Genomic DNA, 20129 nt, shown 5'->3' with positions numbered 1-20129 from the left:
AACTGTCAAAGACCATGGTAATAGTATGTATACACACATAAAATTTGTGACATTAATTCACCCTCATATGTGGGAAATATCATTCCTACTTTACTCTTCTAAAGAGAAAAATGTTTAGGCTCTGCTCTGCTCTACATTTGGCAGATTCATTTCTTTTCAAATCCTAAATGAATTAACCATTATATTCAGTCTCCATGAAATGGTATCAAATGATCAGTATATGAAGTGTGCAAGAGGTTATGGTTAAGGTTAATATATTAATATATGTATCTTTGACTATGTAATATTTACAGCAAGTCAGGTCTTAGAGGTGCAGATTCAAGAAAATGAAATAATTCAATGGAAAAACGGCCATGATTCATTGTTTTATTTGGTGAATCTGGACTATAATGCACATTGACAGAGAGATATAGTTGGATGTATGTTCACAAGGTGAGTTGTTAATAACCTCTATGTGTGAGAAAGGATCTGTGACTTTTTTAAAAGTATTCCTTTATTTCAACTGTTGTGATATATAAGCAATTTATGTTAATATTCATAACATTTGGGAAAAAAACTCCCAATAGCCTGCTGAGCTCAGCTGTACTTTGTCATATATCATTGTATAAAAAGAACACTCCCAGTTCTTGTTACAGCCATTTTCAATGACATGATAATGGTTCCTTTCACTGCCTTCAGTTCAATGTGTCTGTGTCTGGCACACACTGTCATCAGATTTCCCTTTTCTCCACTAAACTAAAAACAGGCAGTTGTACGTGCAAAATACTTCCCCTTTCAACGTTTGTGTCTTTAAATCAGGCAAACAGTTTTGAAAGGGCTCTCACAAGTATGTTGCTATATAAGATACATAAGTCTTTAAAGTTGCTGATGTATTGTTAAGGCACAGCTCACCCTTAAATCAACATTTTTCTCTTAACTGTAGAGCTATTTATCAATCTAGATTGTTTTGGTGTGAGTTCCCAAGTGCTGGAGATATTGCCTATATGTCAGCATTCTCTCCAATATAATGGAACCAGATGGCACTTGGCTTTTGGTGCTCAAAGGGCAAAAAAATACATTTGAAAAATTCAACAGCAGTGTCTCTTTTCAGAAATCATGACCCAGTTAGTCAAGATAATCCATAGACTTTTTTCACACAGAAACTATTGTCTTTCTTCTTAACTACACCCACCGACTGTATCACCACACAGAAGGAAAAGTATATCTACTCAATGAGGGGCTTAAGCTTGTGACCTCACAAGATCTAAACATTAATTATGTCAATCTGTGCACCATTTGTTCATTCATTTTTCAAAATGAAACCATACATTTTTTTAAAAATGACTTGTTTTTCCATATTCATTTCCAAAACCAGAGAGATAAAAATGGATAACGACTTATTTTTCCAGTTCATGATTTTGCGCTCAAATTTTAAAAATAGCTCAGTGGTGCAATAGCAGTAGATGCACACTTCCTTCTGCAGGGTTCTACATATAAAGGAGTTGATTAGTGCTAAATATGCAAACAACTTTTGAGGATTTGAGAGGTTAAAACTATAATTATGTTTTGTTGTGTATGAAATATGACTTCACATCATTTAAAGCATGTTTGTCAAGCTGACAAAAATCGCTGAACCAAGAAGATATCTGATCTAGGAAGGTGGTTTGCGCTGAACAGCATTGGGGTCATAAATTGGATCAATTTTGAAGTCAGTGGGTCGCAGCATCATGATGCTTGTCTTCAGAGAGTACCACCATCCTCTCCAAGTGTACCAAACTATGCCATCATCTGTGAATGCTTTGTAGTGCCCATTGGGGTAGTACAGGCCATTAAGATGGGCTGAGTGACACCTGGACAGGATAGAAAGGGAGGAATATTTAGCTTTTTTTTACTGCAGCCAGTGACTGATCATCTTGCATTATGTATCTAAAATGAGAGGAGTCTCTGTCTATCTGTATGTCTGTCCTTCTGTTTTCTTGACAACTGTCCATCTGATCAATTTCACGCCTTGCAGGTGTATAACTGAGGACCCGAGGAAGTGCAGTGTTGAGTGCCAGTTTTTGAGATTTAATGGACATATTTATTATTAGTAGTGTTTTACTACTGCCAGAAGAACACACTCAATAGTGTATTAAGGGGGGGGGGGGTATTTATTATTACACTGCTGAATGTTATGCTGGGTACAGCTTAATTTCAGTCACTTGCTACAGTATATAACAGATGAGGAAAGAGAGTTCGGGGGTACCAGAGATGTTAAATTGTAGCAAATATTTCAAGCATTAGCAATGTAACTTTTGGAATTAACTCATTTTTTCCTGGAAATAGCCTGGTCCCATTAAGCTAAACATTTGCAAATGATGAATATACTCTAGCTTTGCTAAGTGATGCAACTATGCCATGGCAGTTGTATGACTCAGGAGCAAATGAAGCACAGTATCCGGTGTGAAGTTGTTTTGAAGAGCGGCTCTTGAAAAATTTGTAAGTAGCAATACCAGAGGTCAAGCAGGCACATTTTTAAAGGGCACTAGTGTCACAAAACTCATACCTGTTGAACCACCAGCCTCCTTTGTCTTCCTGGGCACAGTTTCCTGAATACTTATCGTTGTCCTTGTCGTAAGTGCTGAATTCAATATTCTGGTGACTGGCCCACCACGACACACCAAACTCATAGTTTCCAGACAGAGCATCTCCAGCTGTACCTACATAGGTTCCAAAGGTAAGTCGGTAGTGATCCTGTAGAGAGATGTGAAGAAAGCTGGTGAACTTGCATAGAAATGAAAAGAATACTTTGACATTTTCTTGCGGAGTTCCAGGACTGGTTGCGAAAGAGTATGGGCTCTTTCTTCAGAAAACAACAATGTCTTTTAAACATTGTTTTTTGAAAGGATTAGGGGGAAAAAGTGTAACTTGTTAATAGATTAATTTTAGAGATGTTAGGTCGATTTCTTCACGTCAGTTTTCTAGTCTTTATACTAAGCTAAGATAATTGTCTGCTCATCTAACACTCGACAGAAAAGCAAATAATTTTCCAAAACTGATGACGATTCCTTGAAGCCATGAGGGAAAAAGAGGGAAACTACCTTAAATTAACACATTAATAAAAGATGATTAAATGCACAAATTTTTATTCTTTCAAAAATTCAGTCTAATATTCAGATTTTCTTTATTTCATTTTATTGGTCAGTCAGCATCAACACCTGCTCATTGGCCACTTTGAAGTTCTTGTACTCGGCATAGCACTGGTGGCCATCAAAGTCTTCCAGGTGAATCCTCAGAGAATAACTCCCTTTAGCAGACAAACAAAGGAGTGAAGCAAAACAGTGAAACTGCGGGTCGGAAAACCAAAACAATTAATTCAAAGACGCTTAATTGTTCCATAGATCTGCAGAGTTGGATGATAATTCTCTGCGGGTTTGTCACTTAAAGCATCACCTTTTACATTACATAGTCATTTCATTAATTGTCAGTATCTGATTATCTATTAATATAGCTTTGATGCAACATATAGTAAAAGCAGCGGGGTTTACCTTGTGTAGTGATGTAATGCAGGTTGTCATTGCCAAGCCAGAACTCTGCATCCATCTCTCCAAAACCATCCTTATACTCTGCCCATGACCTGACAGACAGACAGACATAGATAGATAGATAGATAGATAGATAGATAGATAGATAGATAGATAGATAGATAGATAGATAGATAGATATGCATTAGATAGATGCATTGCCATTAGCAGTTACGAGACGTCACAGACACACCTGTTAAACCTCTCCGTTCCATTGATCCGTCTCTGAATGACAATCCAACCGCCTTCACCACTCATATCACAGTAGACTCTGACTGGGCCAGGACTGCCTTGAGGTTTGATTGTGTAGAAACCACTGGATTTGTAGCCAGAACTGAAGGGCTGGGAGCAGTCTGACACACACACACACACACACACACACACACACACACACACACACACACACACACACAGATACACACTCTGTCTTTGGTACATCATCTGGTTCCTGTTTCTGCAATATGAGACCTGAAACAAGACATGTTAAGCTTTCAAATGTTGTTTTTTCAGTCTTGTGGCCACCATGGCTCTGACCTGCGTACTGGGTGTCCTGGCTCTGGTCAGGACTAGCTGCGTCCTTGTTGGCAGATTGGTCCATCTGTGTTAGTCTACGTAGGTGGAGTTCTCGATCTTGAAGCTGGCTCTTCAGAAGCTTCTCCTGTTCCTGCAGACGAGCCACCTCCTCACGGCAACTGTCTGGTGCCTACACACACATTCGGATTGCTAAATTTGGGAGGATCATCAATTATAGTCATTCCTTAACACTGATGTAAAAGAGCAGTTAGTTGTTTTGTCTGTATGAAAACCAAATGTGTAAACTCGAAAGTGTTAAGGGGGTTTTGCGTCGAACAATTTATTTGCTGGGAGCAGTGGCTTTCTTACAGTGTCAACACAAACAAACAACATACAGCATTCTATTTCGATTTTCTACTCTATTTTCCCACAAAGGTCTACCTCTATTGGTACCTCCAATACCGGCTTAAAGGCGAGACAACTCTGTCCCCTCATTCTGCAGTCCTACCTTTTGTGCAGAACAGCAAAGCAAGATAACGGCGCCATATTTCCACCTTAAATAGGCAGCGTAAAAGGGGCTATTGACTTTGTGGTTGTTATGTGCCTCTACAAAGTAATTTTGTGTCTCTTTGTGGTTGTTTTGCCTCTTTTTATCATATTGTTGTGTCTTTTTTCAATTCAGTTGCATCTTTTGTGGTTGCAGGGATAGGGCTGAGAAGGGTCTCTTCCTGGTTAGTATGTGGTCATTTGACTGACATTTTGACAGTGAAAGCCAGGGGGGGCCCTGACCCTTTTGGCCCCTGAGTCTGTGCCACGGGCCCTTCAGTCCATCCATGTTAACCAGCTGCTGGCCCTAGCTTTATATTTAGTGTGCAGTTATGAAAGTGGTATTAATCTTATTTTCTACCTCCCAACAAAAAAAGCAACTAAGTGTATTCCTTTGTGTTTATTATTTCTTTAAAGAGACACCAACCAGTCAAGGTTCATTGTTTGCATTTTAAAGTTTTCCGGGTACAGAAATACAAACTTGCAAACACAAAAATATCACATCTACCATTGTAAGGATATGTTGAAGTATTCCTGGTGCTTTTAAAACAGGATGAATATTTAAATAGAAACTGAGCTTGGATGTTATGTTAGAAAGTGTGAAAAGTCAATATCATTCTGTTTTTCACTTTCACTCAAATAGGTCCTGCAACTTTGAAACGAATACATTTTTTTAACTGAAACCCATAAAGGAAGTGAGGTCTTTCAAGATGTAGATGTAAATCAGCAAAGCATCCCGACTCTTTCTTTTCGGAGTACTTACATGAAGAGATTGAGAGCAAGCTGAGATGACCATCAGTCCTGTGAGCAGCAGTGAGCCTCCCATCCTCTTCTTTTTTCAATAGCACAAAGATAAAATAAATAATAAAAAATAAAGAAGATCTACTTCTCTGAGTTAAGTCGAATTGGGGTAGATTTTGACTGAGAACATGTTAGATATGTTACCTGGATCTGAACAAAGTTGTGTCTGAGGCGAAGGGGAAACTGACCAAATACCTGATTCTCTACAGTTATAAACTACACAAAATCTGCAGGGAGTGTCCAAAACAGATGTACTTTTGCCAAACGTAGACACACTTTCCGAGAAGATCTCTTATGCAATGGAACATAAAAATCAGCTGTTGCTTATTATCCCCAAATCTTCCTCTCCTTTTGCCTGTGATCTGCCATCTGTCTTCTCTTTTTTCTCTCCTCTGTTCTCCTCCTGCCAGCTCTTTGATTTGGCTGCTCCATTTATCCAGCTCTGAGTGTCATCAAAAGACTCAAGTAGTCATTTTGTTGATGAGCAGTATTATGCCGTTTTCAAGTAAATGTTGCGAGCAGCTAAATGCCGCTGAAGGTCAGCTCTGAACAAGGCAGGAAGGGGCAGAGCTGAAAGACACATTTTTATCTCAAAGGAGTAAATAATGTGGCTGATTTCAAGAATTCAAAATGAAGAGGAAATGTATTCCATCATAGAAATAAAGACAAAGAAGGTGATCGTTCTGGGAAGAATGCCTCATCTTGTTATTGCCGAGAGCCAGGAAACAAGACTGATAGCTCTCCCATGTCTGTACAATTAATACAGGCCCAAAAATACTTTTTTTTCCAATAGCTCTATACTATAGGGAAAGCAAAATCTGTAAATTAGGGGATACTTTTTTTTAAACCATCACAGCCCTGTGAAATGACTCGTTTTACTATCAGATTTTGAGCCATTAGATCCAATAACATTTCGAAAGTCTAGAGATAAAAAAATATCTCTATATATCCCCATCTTGTTTCAACAGGCGGTAAGTATTATTCACAACCAACTGACAGACAATGTTTTGTGTTATTCAATCTTCGTTGCTCAAATCTGAATCCAAATCATTTATTCCAACTCCAAATGTAATATAGAAGCAGAGGTAGAACATATTTTCTACTTGTTGGTAGTATTTGTGCACTGAAAATAATACATTGAATAAGAAAATTTAAAAAAAAACTTATAAACAGATGAGTATACTTATAATACCACTTGTAAAATAATGCATTTTAATATTTGTTGGTCCTCCAACACTGTATATCCATCAGTATGACTTGTTCGGCATCCTCATGCATGTTGGTGGTCCTTTCCTTTTCTGAGGTCATTACAGTGATCAGTGATCCTAGACAAACATACACACACACACACATAAATGTACTCAATTTATCTTTGTTAATTGTGTGGTTAGCGTTATCAAAAATATGCTCATATATGTTGGCAAACGAAGCCATCCAGATGAATTAGCTTTAAACATTAAGTTAAACTCATTAATATTCACATTATTACTTAAAATATTATTTAAAAAAATGTCAAAAACCATGGAAAAATTTCTATTAAGCTATAATTTGTATTTGTATATTTTTAATTATATGTTTAAACTTATGTTATAGAAACAAATACACACACACACACACACACACACACACACACACATATATTTGTATATACTGTATATTCACTTTTTTCCAAGTCATTTTCTTTTGTCTTTATTTTTTGGTTTATTTCCAGGCAATTTCTTGTATCTTTACTAATTTCTTGCTGTTTTTTTGGGCCAGGTGTTCTTAAATTGCTCATTGCTTTCTCCTTGTGTTTTTAAAATAAATCAGATTTGCTCAGGTGTCAAAGGTTTGATTGACGGATGCAGGTATTCTTAGCCTCTAATACAGCAATATTTTAAAACGGGATTTTTTAACTTTCAAAATGAACATTATCACATGATAATAACATCATAGGTAATTATCAGCTCAATGTTTTATGATGAATCTCACCTTCAGGTCTAAGTCAGACTTCCTCTGGACACCATGAGTGTCTCTCCTCCTTGTTGCTACTCTGTCAGCTTTTCCTGGAAAGAGAAGAAAATATCACCTACATTTCAAGTACTACAACAAATGATGAAGCCCCTCTACTACTGTTACGTGTGATAATCTAAATATAAAACACTACCTTTAATATCCGCCTCTGTCCACTGTGAGAACACAGGATCATCTGGCTGAGCATCATCAGATTTCTTATAGTAATACTGTTCATCAGGGGGCCCAAACCTCTACAATAAAACACATATACACACTTCTTACAGTAAAGCTGCATTATTTGTCAAGAGGATCAAACCACACTCGCACATTAAACTTTTTACCTTTCTAATGCTGGATAATAACACACACATGTGCATACACAGGCATACTTTACCATGTCAGGCCACATGAAGCTGATGAAGAGAATGATGGGGAGTCCAACAGTGAAGACATAGACACCCCAGAGCCAGGGACGCTGGTGGGTGGCCAGTAGGAGGCTTTCTATGATACCTGACTAAAATACACATATGCTGATACAGTACGTCACGTTTTTATATGATCATATCTACATGTGTCTACATTTGTCATGGATTCAGACCTGAATTTTAAAAAACACATACAAACAATTACAAAGCCAGCTTACTATCACCTCAAGAATATTTCTAGGATTAAAGGTCTGATGTCGCAGCAGGACCTTGAAAAACTTGTCCATGCATTTATCTTTAGTCGAGTTGACTACTGTAACAGTATCTTCTCTGGTCTGCCTAAAAAGTCAATCAGACAATTCAGCTGATCCAGAACGCTGCTGCTCGAGTCCTTACTAAGACCAAGAGAGCGGACCACATCACTCCAGTTCTGAGGTCTCTACACTGGCTCCCTGTCTCTCAGAGAATAGACTTTAAAATTCTCTTGCTAGCATATAAAGCACTGAATGGTTTAGGCCCAAAATACATCAAAGACCTTCTAGTCCAGTATGAACCATCAAGACCACTCAGGTCATCTGGTGCAGGTCTGCTCTGTGTTCCAAAAGTCAGAACTAAACATGGAGAATCAGCATTCAGTTTCTATGCTCCGTATATCTGGAACAAACTACCAGAAAATATCAGGTCTGCTGAGAGTCTGAGCTCTTTTAAGTCAAGGTTAAAGACTCACCTGTTCACAGCTGCCTTTGACTAAAAGGCTTTTTACTTTTTAAATTTTATATTTTACTTCGAAACTCTGCACTGCAACTCTTATTTCAATATATGTGTTTATATATTTTTGGGTTTTATCTGTTGTTTTCCCACTTGCTGTTTTTAATCACCTTTTACATGCTTCTTTTGTAATGTTTTAAATGTGTTTCCTTTCCCCCTGTTGTTGTATTTCAATGTTCTGTGTGAAGCACCTTGAATTGCCTTGTTGCTGAAACGTGCTATACAAATAAACTTGCCTTGCCTTGCCTTGCCTTACAGTATATCCAACCTACTGTATATAAACATGCATAATTATTAACGAGCAACAAATGGTATGAAAGTCAAAGATGAAAACCACAGTAATAATAATACTATGACCACAGAATGAAAAAGAATCATGTGAAAGAAAAACCTAGGGAATAGAACATACAGAGATATATATAGGATTCATAAAATGAAAAGATGTGGAAAGGGAACATCATTTAGGAGGGGGAACCACAAAAACTGGACTGAGTATTAGTCATCTGCCTGATTAAAACTAGAAACAGGTGCTGCTTCTTTGGGAAACGTTTTTGACACTACTCATGCTTCCAGTGAAATCTGAGCACGTGCTACGATGAATAACCCCATGAGGAAGTCGTTTTGCATGAAAGTCAAAATCCAGCGTTATCATGTTTTGATTATTTTTAATTGTCTAAACCTGATTCATGGGTTGCAGATAACTATTACTGATTTTTGCTTGAGTTTTTTAATTTAATGCTAAAACAATCTTGTGTCATATTTGCTAAAATGTTCTGTAAATGTACTATATTCTGGAAGAAGTACACGACGTAATCTCTGGAAAAAAATCACATTCTTCCTCCTTTTTTTACTGCTTCTAATGGCATTTGTTTTACCACAATGTACCAAAAACAACCAATCAGAGCCGAGGAGTCTCTAATGTAGCTGTCAATCATGTCAATCACCGCTTGTGAACTATGGTCAAACTGTCAAACCAGGCAGCAATGATCAAATATCAATCAAGACTCTGTTACTGCAATGTCTATTTTTTTCCCGAAATGCTTTCAGAAACATATTTTAGTGTACTGGTTAGCTGTGAAATGAGGAACAGTCAACTGAAGTGCCAAGTACTACCCACCAACCAGACCAAATTTCTCATTTTACAGCTAAACAGTACACTGAAATATGTTTTTGAGAATACTTCTTTAGTGCTGTGTGAATATAATGATTTTTTTTTTTTACTTTATAAAGTTTCTCAACTACAGCTTGAATGGCAGACCTTCACAATGTTTTCAAGTGTATAGTCCAAATAACAAGCAATAGTGGTCTATTAAATAAATTATCACTCCAACTGAGGTGGATCAAGATTTCATCCAGCCTATTATCTTTACTAGCATGAGCGTGCATGAGTAATGGAATTTTGAAAGCAAATCTTTTTTTTCTACATAATTGGCATTTAATATATCTTTTTTCTACATATCTAAAAAGATATTTTAGTACTATTAAAGAACCATGAAGCTAAAATAAAGCCCTAAACCTTAAAAAAAAGGAAAGACAAAAAAAACAATTTCTTTAAAGAGTCTTACCAAATGTCTCCATATTGATTCTTTGGGATTCATTTTTATTTTTTTATTGTTCGCTTATAATTCATGTGTTTGCATGTCTATGTGTACTGATGAAAAAAAAAAACTATAAATTGCAGTTAACCTAGGTCTTACCTGTGCTGCAGCAGACACAGGTGTCACACTGGCTACCAGAATCGCACACAGCAACACAAAGCTCATCTCCATGTCTGGAACACACACATAGAAATGTCCACATACACACGGTCAACAACAGTCAATATACTGCACATGTTCACCTTGCACACACAAAATGAAACACTTAGATAAGATAACTCACAAAGATCTTCGATTAGGGACAGAAAGAAACATTTCTCTCTTTCTAAATCTATCATATGACTGCAAATATGAATGTGAAACAGAAAGATAAAGGACAAAAAAGTAAGATTGTTAAGAGAGACTTCTAAGACAGAAAATTAAAACTAGATGCAAGGAAAGAAACATGCACAGAGTACAAGGGGAAGTAGATGTGGGACAAAAACAAAGAAGACTGAAAAAAGAAATGAGAGTAAAAGAAAGAGAAGCACAGAGGAAGCTACAGAAGCAAACAGTAATGTTTCTACCTTTTTTTTTTTAACTCAGTGATTACTCACACTTTCCTAGAGTTCCTTAGAAGTCGCTTCCTGAAAACTTCTTGTCGTGCTGTTGGACTTTGGTCGCAAGTGACTTGCTGACATAGCTGCTGGGCATGCAGCAGCCCCATAAGAACAGTACAACATGGTTATCAACATAAATACATACTAACACAGCATGTCATGGTAATAAAGTAGCTGTGTCAAAAGTATGTAATGTGTGTCATTTATCATGCTCACAATATATGGTCAGCAAAGTAGTGAAAAAGAGGAGAAAAAAGAAATTGCTGATGATGTTTCTCTTCATCAGTTCCATCTGCATTCAATAAGGCTATAACGCGTCATCTCTAGTCAGGCCAAAAGTGTCCTTTTCTCACATTTTTATTATTAATTTAAGTGCGTGAGTTCAGAAGCATAATCACCAGATAAAAATATTGGCAATGTGTGTTTCTGCAAACCACAGATACATTTGTTTGTTATTTTATGTAATATATATGTTGAAACTGTACGTTTTAACAACACTGTGGTTAACATCTGGTCATGTTTGTAATCATAGTTAGGAAAAGACCGTATTTTGGCTCAACCCTCTGAAACTTGGGCGGATTGGCCTGATTTCATTCAATTAGCAAGAAGTTCGTTAAAAAGTCAAAAAAAAAAATACCTGAAAATCAGCAAAATAAATAAATAAAAAAGTATAAAAAGAGTAAAAACAATCTTACAGAAACTACAGGTAAATGGCCTCAAATAAACTGCATAAAATCATAATAAGTCTGTAAATTCCTTAAAATATATAATCGTGACCATTCAAATACATTTCTCTTAGAATTATCCTTGGAAGTATAGACAACACTAAAGCTGTGACAAGAAATGCTGAAAAGAATTACATGAAATTTTAACATTTATGGACAGCTGAATTGACTGCTGTTTGTTATCTTGAAGCAGTTATGAGGAACAACAAGTGTTTGAGCACACTTTTATTAAAAGAACATGAAACATTCCTGTAGATACATCGAACATCCACTGGACTTGTGTTGTGATTATAAAGATGCTTTGAAGCATGTAAGTAAGTGCCATACTCAGATTTACTGGCAGCAAAGTAATTACTGGCATTCATGGAGAATTTAGGCCCCCTGGTGGAAAAAGACTGACTAACTGAAGACAACTGTTCAGACACAAGTCAAGTGGACTGTGGGGTTTTTAGTTGTTTTAATTCAATTTAATTTAATTTAATCGATTTTTTTTGTACTGACTAATGCTCCATAGTGTACTGATTAAGATCTGTGTTATTCAGTACTAGCAATTGATTCATTCTGACATTGTTTTGTTTTTTGATAAGTTTTTTTTTTTTAATTGTGTATCTGTGCACTTTTAAGTACTTTAGGCACAATTTAATGTATACATAAAGCTATACACATAGAGTTTATAAGTTTCATAATGAATTCAGTGTATATGAATATGAGCTTATTCTCCTTTCAAAACTTTAAACTTTAAAAAGTTATGAAAGAGACGTGAAGACAGCTTCAAAATGAAATACTAAAACCTTTACATTGAATTGTGGCAAATATTACATGCTAAACATCAAACAAAATGAGAGGTCTACAGTGTTTTCTTGTGTATTAGTACTATTAAAGAACCAGTGAACACGTTCAGAATTTTTAGACAATAATGATTCTGTGTCCTCAATAGTATGTCCTTCAGAGGCGGATGTTGATTTCACTGCGCACACCGTCCCCCCCGGAAACACTCTCGTTGCCGTCGGCGTCTGACAGGAAGCCGCTGCCTGTACCCACTGTGGTGACGTTGTGTTCGAGGGTTGTGATTCGCTGTTTCAGTCGAAGCTGGGAGGAGTTGAACTCACTCTGCAGGCGGGCCAAACACGTCTAAAAACAAAATTATCATAAATTATCATCATTATTGTAATGGCTGGCTAGAACAGAGCAATTACACCATCAGCAGCTGCAGTAGTGGACTAATGGTTCTGACCTGAAGCCGATCCAGACTGGTTTCCAGCCTCTCCACCTTCTCCTCCAGCTCCTCCCCTGCAGATACATTTAATTCCTCCAGAAGCCCCTCCTTCCTCAGGATGTCCCGCCCCCTCTGCTCCAGCTGGGCCCTGGCGTGGGGGAACTCCTGGAGTGCCTCCATCAGGTCTTGTTTGGAAAGGCAGAACAGATCCGAGTATCCCAGACTGCGAATGTTAGCCGTCCGTCTGTTTCCCATCTTGCTGCCGCTGATGTTGAGGATGCTGATTTCTCCGAAGCAGCTTCCTGATGTCAGAACAGCAAACTGGGTGGATCCATCCTCCCCCACCACTGCCAGCTGGCCATCTTTAATTATATACATCTCTTTACCCACATCTCCCTGGAAAAAACACAGACAGTATTTTTAACAGAAATGCTGTCTGAAAGGACAGTACAATGCATGGAAACGTAAAACTAGCCAAGCAGCCTAGTGTAAAAAAGGAACAACAAGCATTTTTTTTGTTAGCAGTGCTACACTTAGCACTACTTTTGGTATAGTTGTAGTAACTCAGGCTAGAAACATCAGTAAATGTAAAGTTATCAATTACAAAACTGTCTTTTTGACCACTAGCAGTGCTGTGGAGTAATGTTTTTGCAAGTGGATCTCCATTGTGGGCACCAAAGTACAAAGCAGGGGCAGGTTTTCCAGTGCATGTGCTGGGTGACCAACTTTTATTATTTCATCAGAATAAACTGACACCCCTTTCAAGGTTTAATACATCCATAACATAAAAGTAAGATGAAGACTTACCTTTCTACAGATGTAGTCTCCAGGACTGAAAACCTGAGGTCGAAGTTTTAATACCAATTCTACAAGAAGGCCTGCCTCACAGTCCTGGAAAATACGCACCTATGCGCGTGCGCACGCGCACGCACACACACACACACACACACACACATACAGAAATAATGTTTGAGGAGCTTGCATGTAATAACATTTTGATCTTTTGATGACAATCTCTACACATATACTTTGCATAAATGAAGTAGAGATGCTTAGAGATGAAAATGCAATTTGTCCACATTGACTACGTTCAAACACACAAAAAAATCCCCTTATTCCAAAAAAGACAATATTCCTGCTAAACTGTTTACATGGCTACTGAAATATCACTAATACTCCCATTTACATCCAGCCATGAAAATTTTGATGAATGTGACTTAAAATGTTGTCATGTTGAAATATGTAAAATCGAAATTACTGAAGCTGCCATTGCACAAATTTCACTTTTTTACATAAAAAATGATGATTTAAAACAAAAATATTTTGTTTCATAGTTTTCCACCTGTGGCAGACTTGTTCACCCTCTTTTATTCCTTTAATCACCCTTTTGAAAAAGTCAGCATTTAAGTATTTGCACATCCAAAAACCTGTTGATTTCCATGTCTTGCATAATGTATAAAACTAGGTGTTTTTCTACTTTTAACAGTAAATGTGGGCTTTTCTTTTTAGGCATGCAGCTCTACTCCTGCCTTTCAAACTGTTGGCTAGCTGGTTTGTGTACGATACATTCATGATAACACACTGAACTAGCTGTAAACAGGCAAGTGGCCGTGTGTCTCAAACTGTGGGAAACCCCAATTGAAACACACATTCTGAATACGCTGTTTAGATGTTCCCAAATAAAAACCTGAAATATCGGCATATCTCACGTTATTGGAAAAAGCCCCATTCAAAAAAGAATTCATTCACAATACCAAATTTCTACAATAGTGGACTATTACTGTGCACATAAACTTATTCAATGTGTCTTTACCTTCTTCAGTGTGTCCAGGTGAACATTAATAGCAATCTCTGCCCTCAGTTTATTAGGCAGGCTCCTCAGGACTTCCTGTTCATCTATCGTCTTCTGATTGGTCCAGAGGTAGTCAAACCAGCGGATGACGCGCTGCTCTAGCACCTTGCTTACATGCCTAAATTGCATGTAGTGTTTCAGGGAGTCTACGCGGCTCTGAAAGGCGGCTCTCGTGGCATTCATATTGGAGATCATGGATCCAACATTTCCCACGATAGAGGCAAAAATCAGAACACCAACCTGGGAGGGAAATACAAACATTAGCCATTTTGATCAACTGGGATCTGCAGGGTTCCCACCAAGTTAGCAGGGATCGTTCTCACAACATTGTCTAACGTTACCTACAAGATGCAAAAATGTTTTAAAGCAAACATTTTAACCTAATGTTAAAGAACATTTTTAAGATGTTTATCCTTTCAAATAATGTTTCAATAAGGTTAAATCGTGACTAAGATTTAACATTATAACTGCAATGTTCTAAGGATGTTTTGGTGATGTTGAGAGGTGACACATTATAGAATGTTCTTTTATAAAATGTTCCCACGTTTCATGAGAACACAGGACGAAGATTTTCAAAGCAACATTCAGAACATATAAAAACATTGCAAACAGGTTCCAAAAACAGTATATGGCTTTTATGGATCCTTCAAGGTAAGACAGCTAAAGTTTCACCTTTCTATGGACTCACCAGAAAGTCAAATATGAGGAACAGATATTCCTCATCTCTAACAGGAGGAGGCGTCTCTCCAATGGTGGTCAGGGTCAGAGTGGACCAGTACAGACAGTATATGTAACTTCTGGTCAGGGAGCCAAACTCTGGATCTGATGAATTGGGATAAACCCAAGAATCAGAGCCCAGTCCGAGTACCTTGGAGAAGCTGTAGTACCCACAGGCGTTCCAATGGATGATCACCAGGATGTAGAGAACCAGCTTACAGATTCTGAAAGCGTTGGGGTAGCCCGTTCGTGTCTCTGTTCGTTCAAACCACTCAAAGAGACGGGGCAAGCGCAGCAGCCGGTTGAATCGTAGAAGAGGGGTGTAGTTGATTCCAACCGTCAGGTATAGCAGGTCAGTTGGAAGGATGGAGCAAATGTCGCTTTTGCACTGCAAGGTTCGTACATAGGTTTCTCTCAGACGGCGCACATCTTTCACCATCAAGCCTTGATCCAAGAAACCTTCACAGACATAAACACAAATTCATGAATGAATGACTGTAGGTGTCTCTCAGATTGCAAATGTACAGTTTCTTAATGTTTTCATGTAGTAATGGATGTCTCTTTAAAGTTTTTTTAGTACCTGTGTGAAGACGAACAGCGATATCCAGGATATAGACTCCATCACAGATGTAGTCCAGTACCAGCCAAACCAACACATTCCTCATCTGGAGCTCATCAAAACAGGCCCTACAGAAGCACATACACTGAATCACTATCATCTTAACCAGCTCCTGTGGGAATATCTGGCTCTTTAGCTACTAAATGCTTCACATTGTTCACTAACTAGTCACTAACTTTGTCTGTCTGCCTTTAGTGCTGGGCAGGTAGTGTACAGTGGGGTTTTTTGGAGCTTTTTTTGCTTAAAACAGCTACTTTGGTGTTGCTGAAATCAAGGTTTATAAGAGCGGAATGAATTAATGGGCTTATTGTTTTTTAGGACCCAAAAGCAGAGTCAAACATGGAGGGCTGGATGATGATGGTGGGTTTAATGGTTTAATGGTGGAATGTGGAAAGCTTGAGATGGCAGGGAAAGGAAGGGTGTAGTGTTCAGATGGAGGTTGTGAGATGGTGTGGAAGCAGATGCTGACAATCAGAGGCACAGGAGAAAATGATCAATAAGCAGGCTCAAAAAACACAAGGAAAATCTACAGTATCAAAAGCTGCAAAGAACTACCACTGAGTCTGAAGGAATGATCTGCCAATGAGTAAATAATGGCCCTAGGTTCTTATACTGCATGGTAATGACATGATTGAAGACAGAAGTCTAGACTGAATCAGGAGCCAGGTGAGGGGAAGTCACGCCCACAACACGCAGACACACAGGAGAGGTGGAAACATGAGGGGAAAAAGGGAGAGGAACACAAGGAAAACCTGGAGTCATGGCCAAAGCTGAGACAGAACGGAGACAAATTGCTGATTGGAGAACAAACTGATAAGCTGATGTGCTAAAATGCTTTGTAGAACTGAAGAAACTGCACAGTCTGTTGATAATTGTGTGATTTTGTCATGGAGGGACACCCTTTTTACATACCAATAAATAGTATACATTGTTGTACAGGTACAATAATAGTTCCCAACCTGACAACCAGTAGGGTCCAGTTATAAAAAACAGCTGCACCAATCACCATCAGCCAGTAGTAGTATGCATCATCAGATGGCGACAAGACCTCGACTTTACACTTCCTCCTTCTGGCAGAGAAGTGCAAAAGAAATAGAAAGAAAGATTTTTAGAAATGTCACTTGATGTTTTAATGTGCACGCACTTTGTATTTTTGTCCTTGTTGTTGTCTTACGAACGTCTGGAGCGTCTGATTTCATTATCTGCATCAGAGCCATTATGGCTGTGGCTGAACCTGCTGGGCGGGGCTTGTATGTCCGTGCTGGCGGGGCCTCTGAAGCGTTCCAAGAAAGAATCTGGTCGCTCTGTCTCCTCGACCAAACTCTTCTGCGCCCATTCTCTTAGAGTCACCACCATCCTAACTATCCTGAGGACACGTAAACACACAAATGTAAAATTTACTTATTAAAATTGGGCACTTAAAATGTACCTTTTTCCAATGATTAACATTATCAAACACTGGAAATAAATCTAATCTGAACACACAGACTATGGAGGAATATTTTAAAAGATGCAAAGTAAACTTGTGACTTTTAGCTCATTAATCAGCTGTCATACCTGGACAGGGCACCCCGTCCACGCAAGGAATTCTGGGAATTCACATCTCTTCTGTCAATGGCCGCCATTCTTTGAAGCTCTGAGGAGGTGTCATCACACATCGACTGTGCTCTAACACACATAAATCCCAACACACACATCACAAATACATAAAGAGAGTAAAAACAGTTACTGCTAAGACTCTTCCTTAGATTACATGGAGTGAAACTTGAAGTTTTCCTACCACCTGACAGTAAAAAAATGGTCGAAAACTACAATTCTGAAAGAAATTTACATATGTTCATATTTAATTTGTTTTGTTCAGACAGTGCTACAAACTGAGAGAATTTTTGACTGACAGCTGTGTTAGATTAGCCTTAAATTTTTAATTTGACTGAATTTGAAATGGTAAGTTGAATCAATACAACATTACCTCAACTTGTCTTCTCAGATACAGTCAACTTAAAATGTTAAGGCAGCCTGGACACGAACTTTTTTAGGTCAAAACAAATAGTTTATGTTTTTAGTCAGTGTGAATATAGTGACAGTTTCAGCAGATGTAAAAAGGTGACAAAATGTTTAAAATTCTAGCAAATGCCAATAGAGGCACTTCAAGGAGGCGGAACAAGATTGATTTTTGACACCTACCTCATGTTTTACTGTACTACATTTGCTGATACTTTCACAATACTACAATATTGTGAAAGTATCAGCAAATACAACCATTTCTTAATTTTTTATTTTTTTTTTTGTAGAAGTTCCCAACTACAGCTTTAATTCAGACAAGAGGCTCATGTTACATAATTACACAATTGCACATACAGTGGAAAATATGTCATTTTCCTCAAAATTTCAGAAAGAGAAGTTTTACCGGATTTGGACCAAGTGGACTGAGTACATTAAACCTTTAAGGTCAGACTTTAGCTAACTATGGAACAAAGTGATAAGGAGTGAGAAATATATTGCTTTCTGTGTTGTTCTATGATATCTATCCATTGACTCCTTATTCATTTTATTTCTTTTTTCTTTTATTCTATGAGGTTTCTAATACAAAAGCTTCCCATGTTCCAGTTGTTTAAAAACTTAGATTAATGTTAGGAAAGAAAAAAACAATGGAAGAGCTTGACTTTATAACGGATGTCAAATGCATCGCATTTTCTTGTTTTGAGTTTGCACAGTGCTATGTGAATAGATTTGCAGTGATACAGTAACTGTGAATGAATGTTAAATGAATGCTTTCCCAAAATAAAAGCTATATATACACAATTGCATGCTATTTGTTACAGCGTATGTGTGGATTTGTTCTGAACAAGTGAACTAATCCTAGGTATGCACAGGTCAGGTACCGGCACCATGATCATGAAAATGTGCATGTGTGTAGGTGTGTGTGTATGTGTGTGTACCTGCTCAATGTGCTGTCAGCTCGGTCACTCTCCTCCTCTGTCCATGTTTTCACAGACAGCCTGTGTGAATCCTGCACGGGACCAGTCATACTGCACACACAAACACACCAACGCAACCACAGACAGGGTCAAACAGACCAACACATGACAAGATACTCAACTTTAGACACACACACACACACACTGACAACATAAACACACAATCAAATACAGGCACTCACTGACATTAAAGAGACGCACAAACGCAGAATGTCTCATGCAGACTGCCTAACACACACAACTCACTAACCAGCACACACACAATGATGGACCCACAGTCAGAAAAGGAAGGTCATCCAGTGCGAGGTCATCCTGTTTCAGGCATCACCATGGAAACCGGATGGCATAGCAACAAGCTGTATAGTAGTTATGACAACAGATCATAAGAGACAGAGAGATGTTGAAAATCAACAAACCTAATAAATTTCCAGATATCCCAATGTTATATTGTCACTCCTTAGGTTCAGCTCAGCTGCATCTCATCTCTATCAGTTTAGTTCGATTCACAAGATCAGACAAATAGTCATATGAAGGGCTGGATGGTTGGAGTGAACAAATGCTACCAATCAAAAGAGTGATCACATGGCACTCCACAAAAGCATACTTTAAATTGCAAATTGTGTGTGCCTGCGTATGTGGTTCTTTTTAATAGCACGCTCATCTGAATTCAAGAACCTTGTGTGAAGTGTCCTCTGAACTACAAGTGTGTCTTTGTGTGTGTATATTCTCCTGATTACTGCAAAAGAAGTGCCTTTATGCATGCACCTGCACACGCAAATCGAGATGTATTTTTATTTTAGTTTAGAAAATCCATTTTAATCCAAAATGCCATTCAGATCTGCCATTACAGCATGGCATTTAGCGGGGAATAAAAAGTTAAAATGTGCTTAATGTGTATTCTAAAACACAATTCAACCCAAATTCTGGTGCACACACACAAAACATGAAATCATGGGCAGATTGGAATTAAATGTCACAAGTGGTTGTGTGAATTAAACCAAGGACACATCAAGCTCCCTCCCAACAGTGATTACAACTATCCGTACGACTATTCTATCATATGTATGGATATTATATCAACCTGTTGGCATAGCAACAGCCGAAATGCCTAGTATTGTGTAACAGAAAAAAATGTAACCTAATCTGAATTCTCTTGGATTTCTCCAAAATCAGACACTGAAAATATTGCACATGGTACTAAAATATGGATGCAGCTACACACACACACACACACA

General features: G+C 38.0%; 3 protein-coding genes across 4 annotated transcripts; all 3 read right to left on the bottom strand.

The window, feature by feature from the left end:
* Positions 1–352: 352 nt before the first annotated feature.
* Positions 353–5666, bottom strand: LOC121948122 (fibrinogen-like protein 1). The gene is made up of 8 exons (XM_042493397.2): positions 5547–5666; positions 5365–5433; positions 4077–4245; positions 3736–3895; positions 3507–3595; positions 3177–3265; positions 2525–2712; positions 353–1829 (listed from the first exon to the last, which is right to left on the bottom strand). Exons 2-8 carry the CDS (start codon positions 5425–5427, stop codon positions 1631–1633), a joined length of 957 nt encoding a protein of 318 aa, XP_042349331.2. The 5' UTR covers positions 5428–5433; positions 5547–5666; the 3' UTR covers positions 353–1630.
* A 771-nt stretch (positions 5667–6437) lies between these two features.
* LOC148188977 (calmegin-like) lies at positions 6438–10847 on the bottom strand. Of its 2 annotated transcripts, XM_088081361.1 has the most exons (6): positions 10785–10846; positions 10288–10361; positions 7792–7911; positions 7549–7648; positions 7374–7447; positions 6438–6727 (listed from the first exon to the last, which is right to left on the bottom strand). In XM_088081361.1, the coding sequence occupies exons 2-6, from the start codon at positions 10357–10359 to the stop codon at positions 6719–6721; spliced, it is 375 nt and encodes a 124-aa protein (XP_087937487.1). In that variant the 5' UTR covers positions 10360–10361; positions 10785–10846; the 3' UTR covers positions 6438–6718. The 2 variants fall into 2 exon arrangements, with proteins under 2 accessions (XP_087937487.1, XP_087937488.1); XM_088081362.1 differs by lacking the exon at positions 7792–7911 and having other exon boundaries at positions 10785–10847.
* An 877-nt stretch (positions 10848–11724) lies between these two features.
* On the bottom strand, positions 11725–18944 carry LOC121948248 (cyclic nucleotide-gated cation channel-like). Its single transcript, XM_042493593.2, has 10 exons — positions 18856–18944; positions 17474–17584; positions 17091–17282; positions 16876–16986; positions 15878–15984; positions 15269–15756; positions 14542–14820; positions 13536–13634; positions 12747–13124; positions 11725–12643 (listed from the first exon to the last, which is right to left on the bottom strand). The coding sequence occupies exons 1-10, from the start codon at positions 18942–18944 to the stop codon at positions 12458–12460; spliced, it is 2040 nt and encodes a 679-aa protein (XP_042349527.1). The 3' UTR covers positions 11725–12457.
* Between the last annotated feature and the right edge of the window lie 1185 nt (positions 18945–20129).

This window comes from Plectropomus leopardus, chromosome 8 (assembly GCF_026936395.1).
Source record: "Plectropomus leopardus strain MGB_pleo_1.0 chromosome 8, ASM2693639v1, whole genome shotgun sequence".
In the NCBI taxonomy this organism is placed as follows: domain Eukaryota; kingdom Metazoa; phylum Chordata; class Actinopteri; order Perciformes; family Serranidae; genus Plectropomus; species Plectropomus leopardus.
Note: the sequence above shows the minus strand (reverse complement) of the source record. Positions and strands in the feature narration are given on the sequence as shown.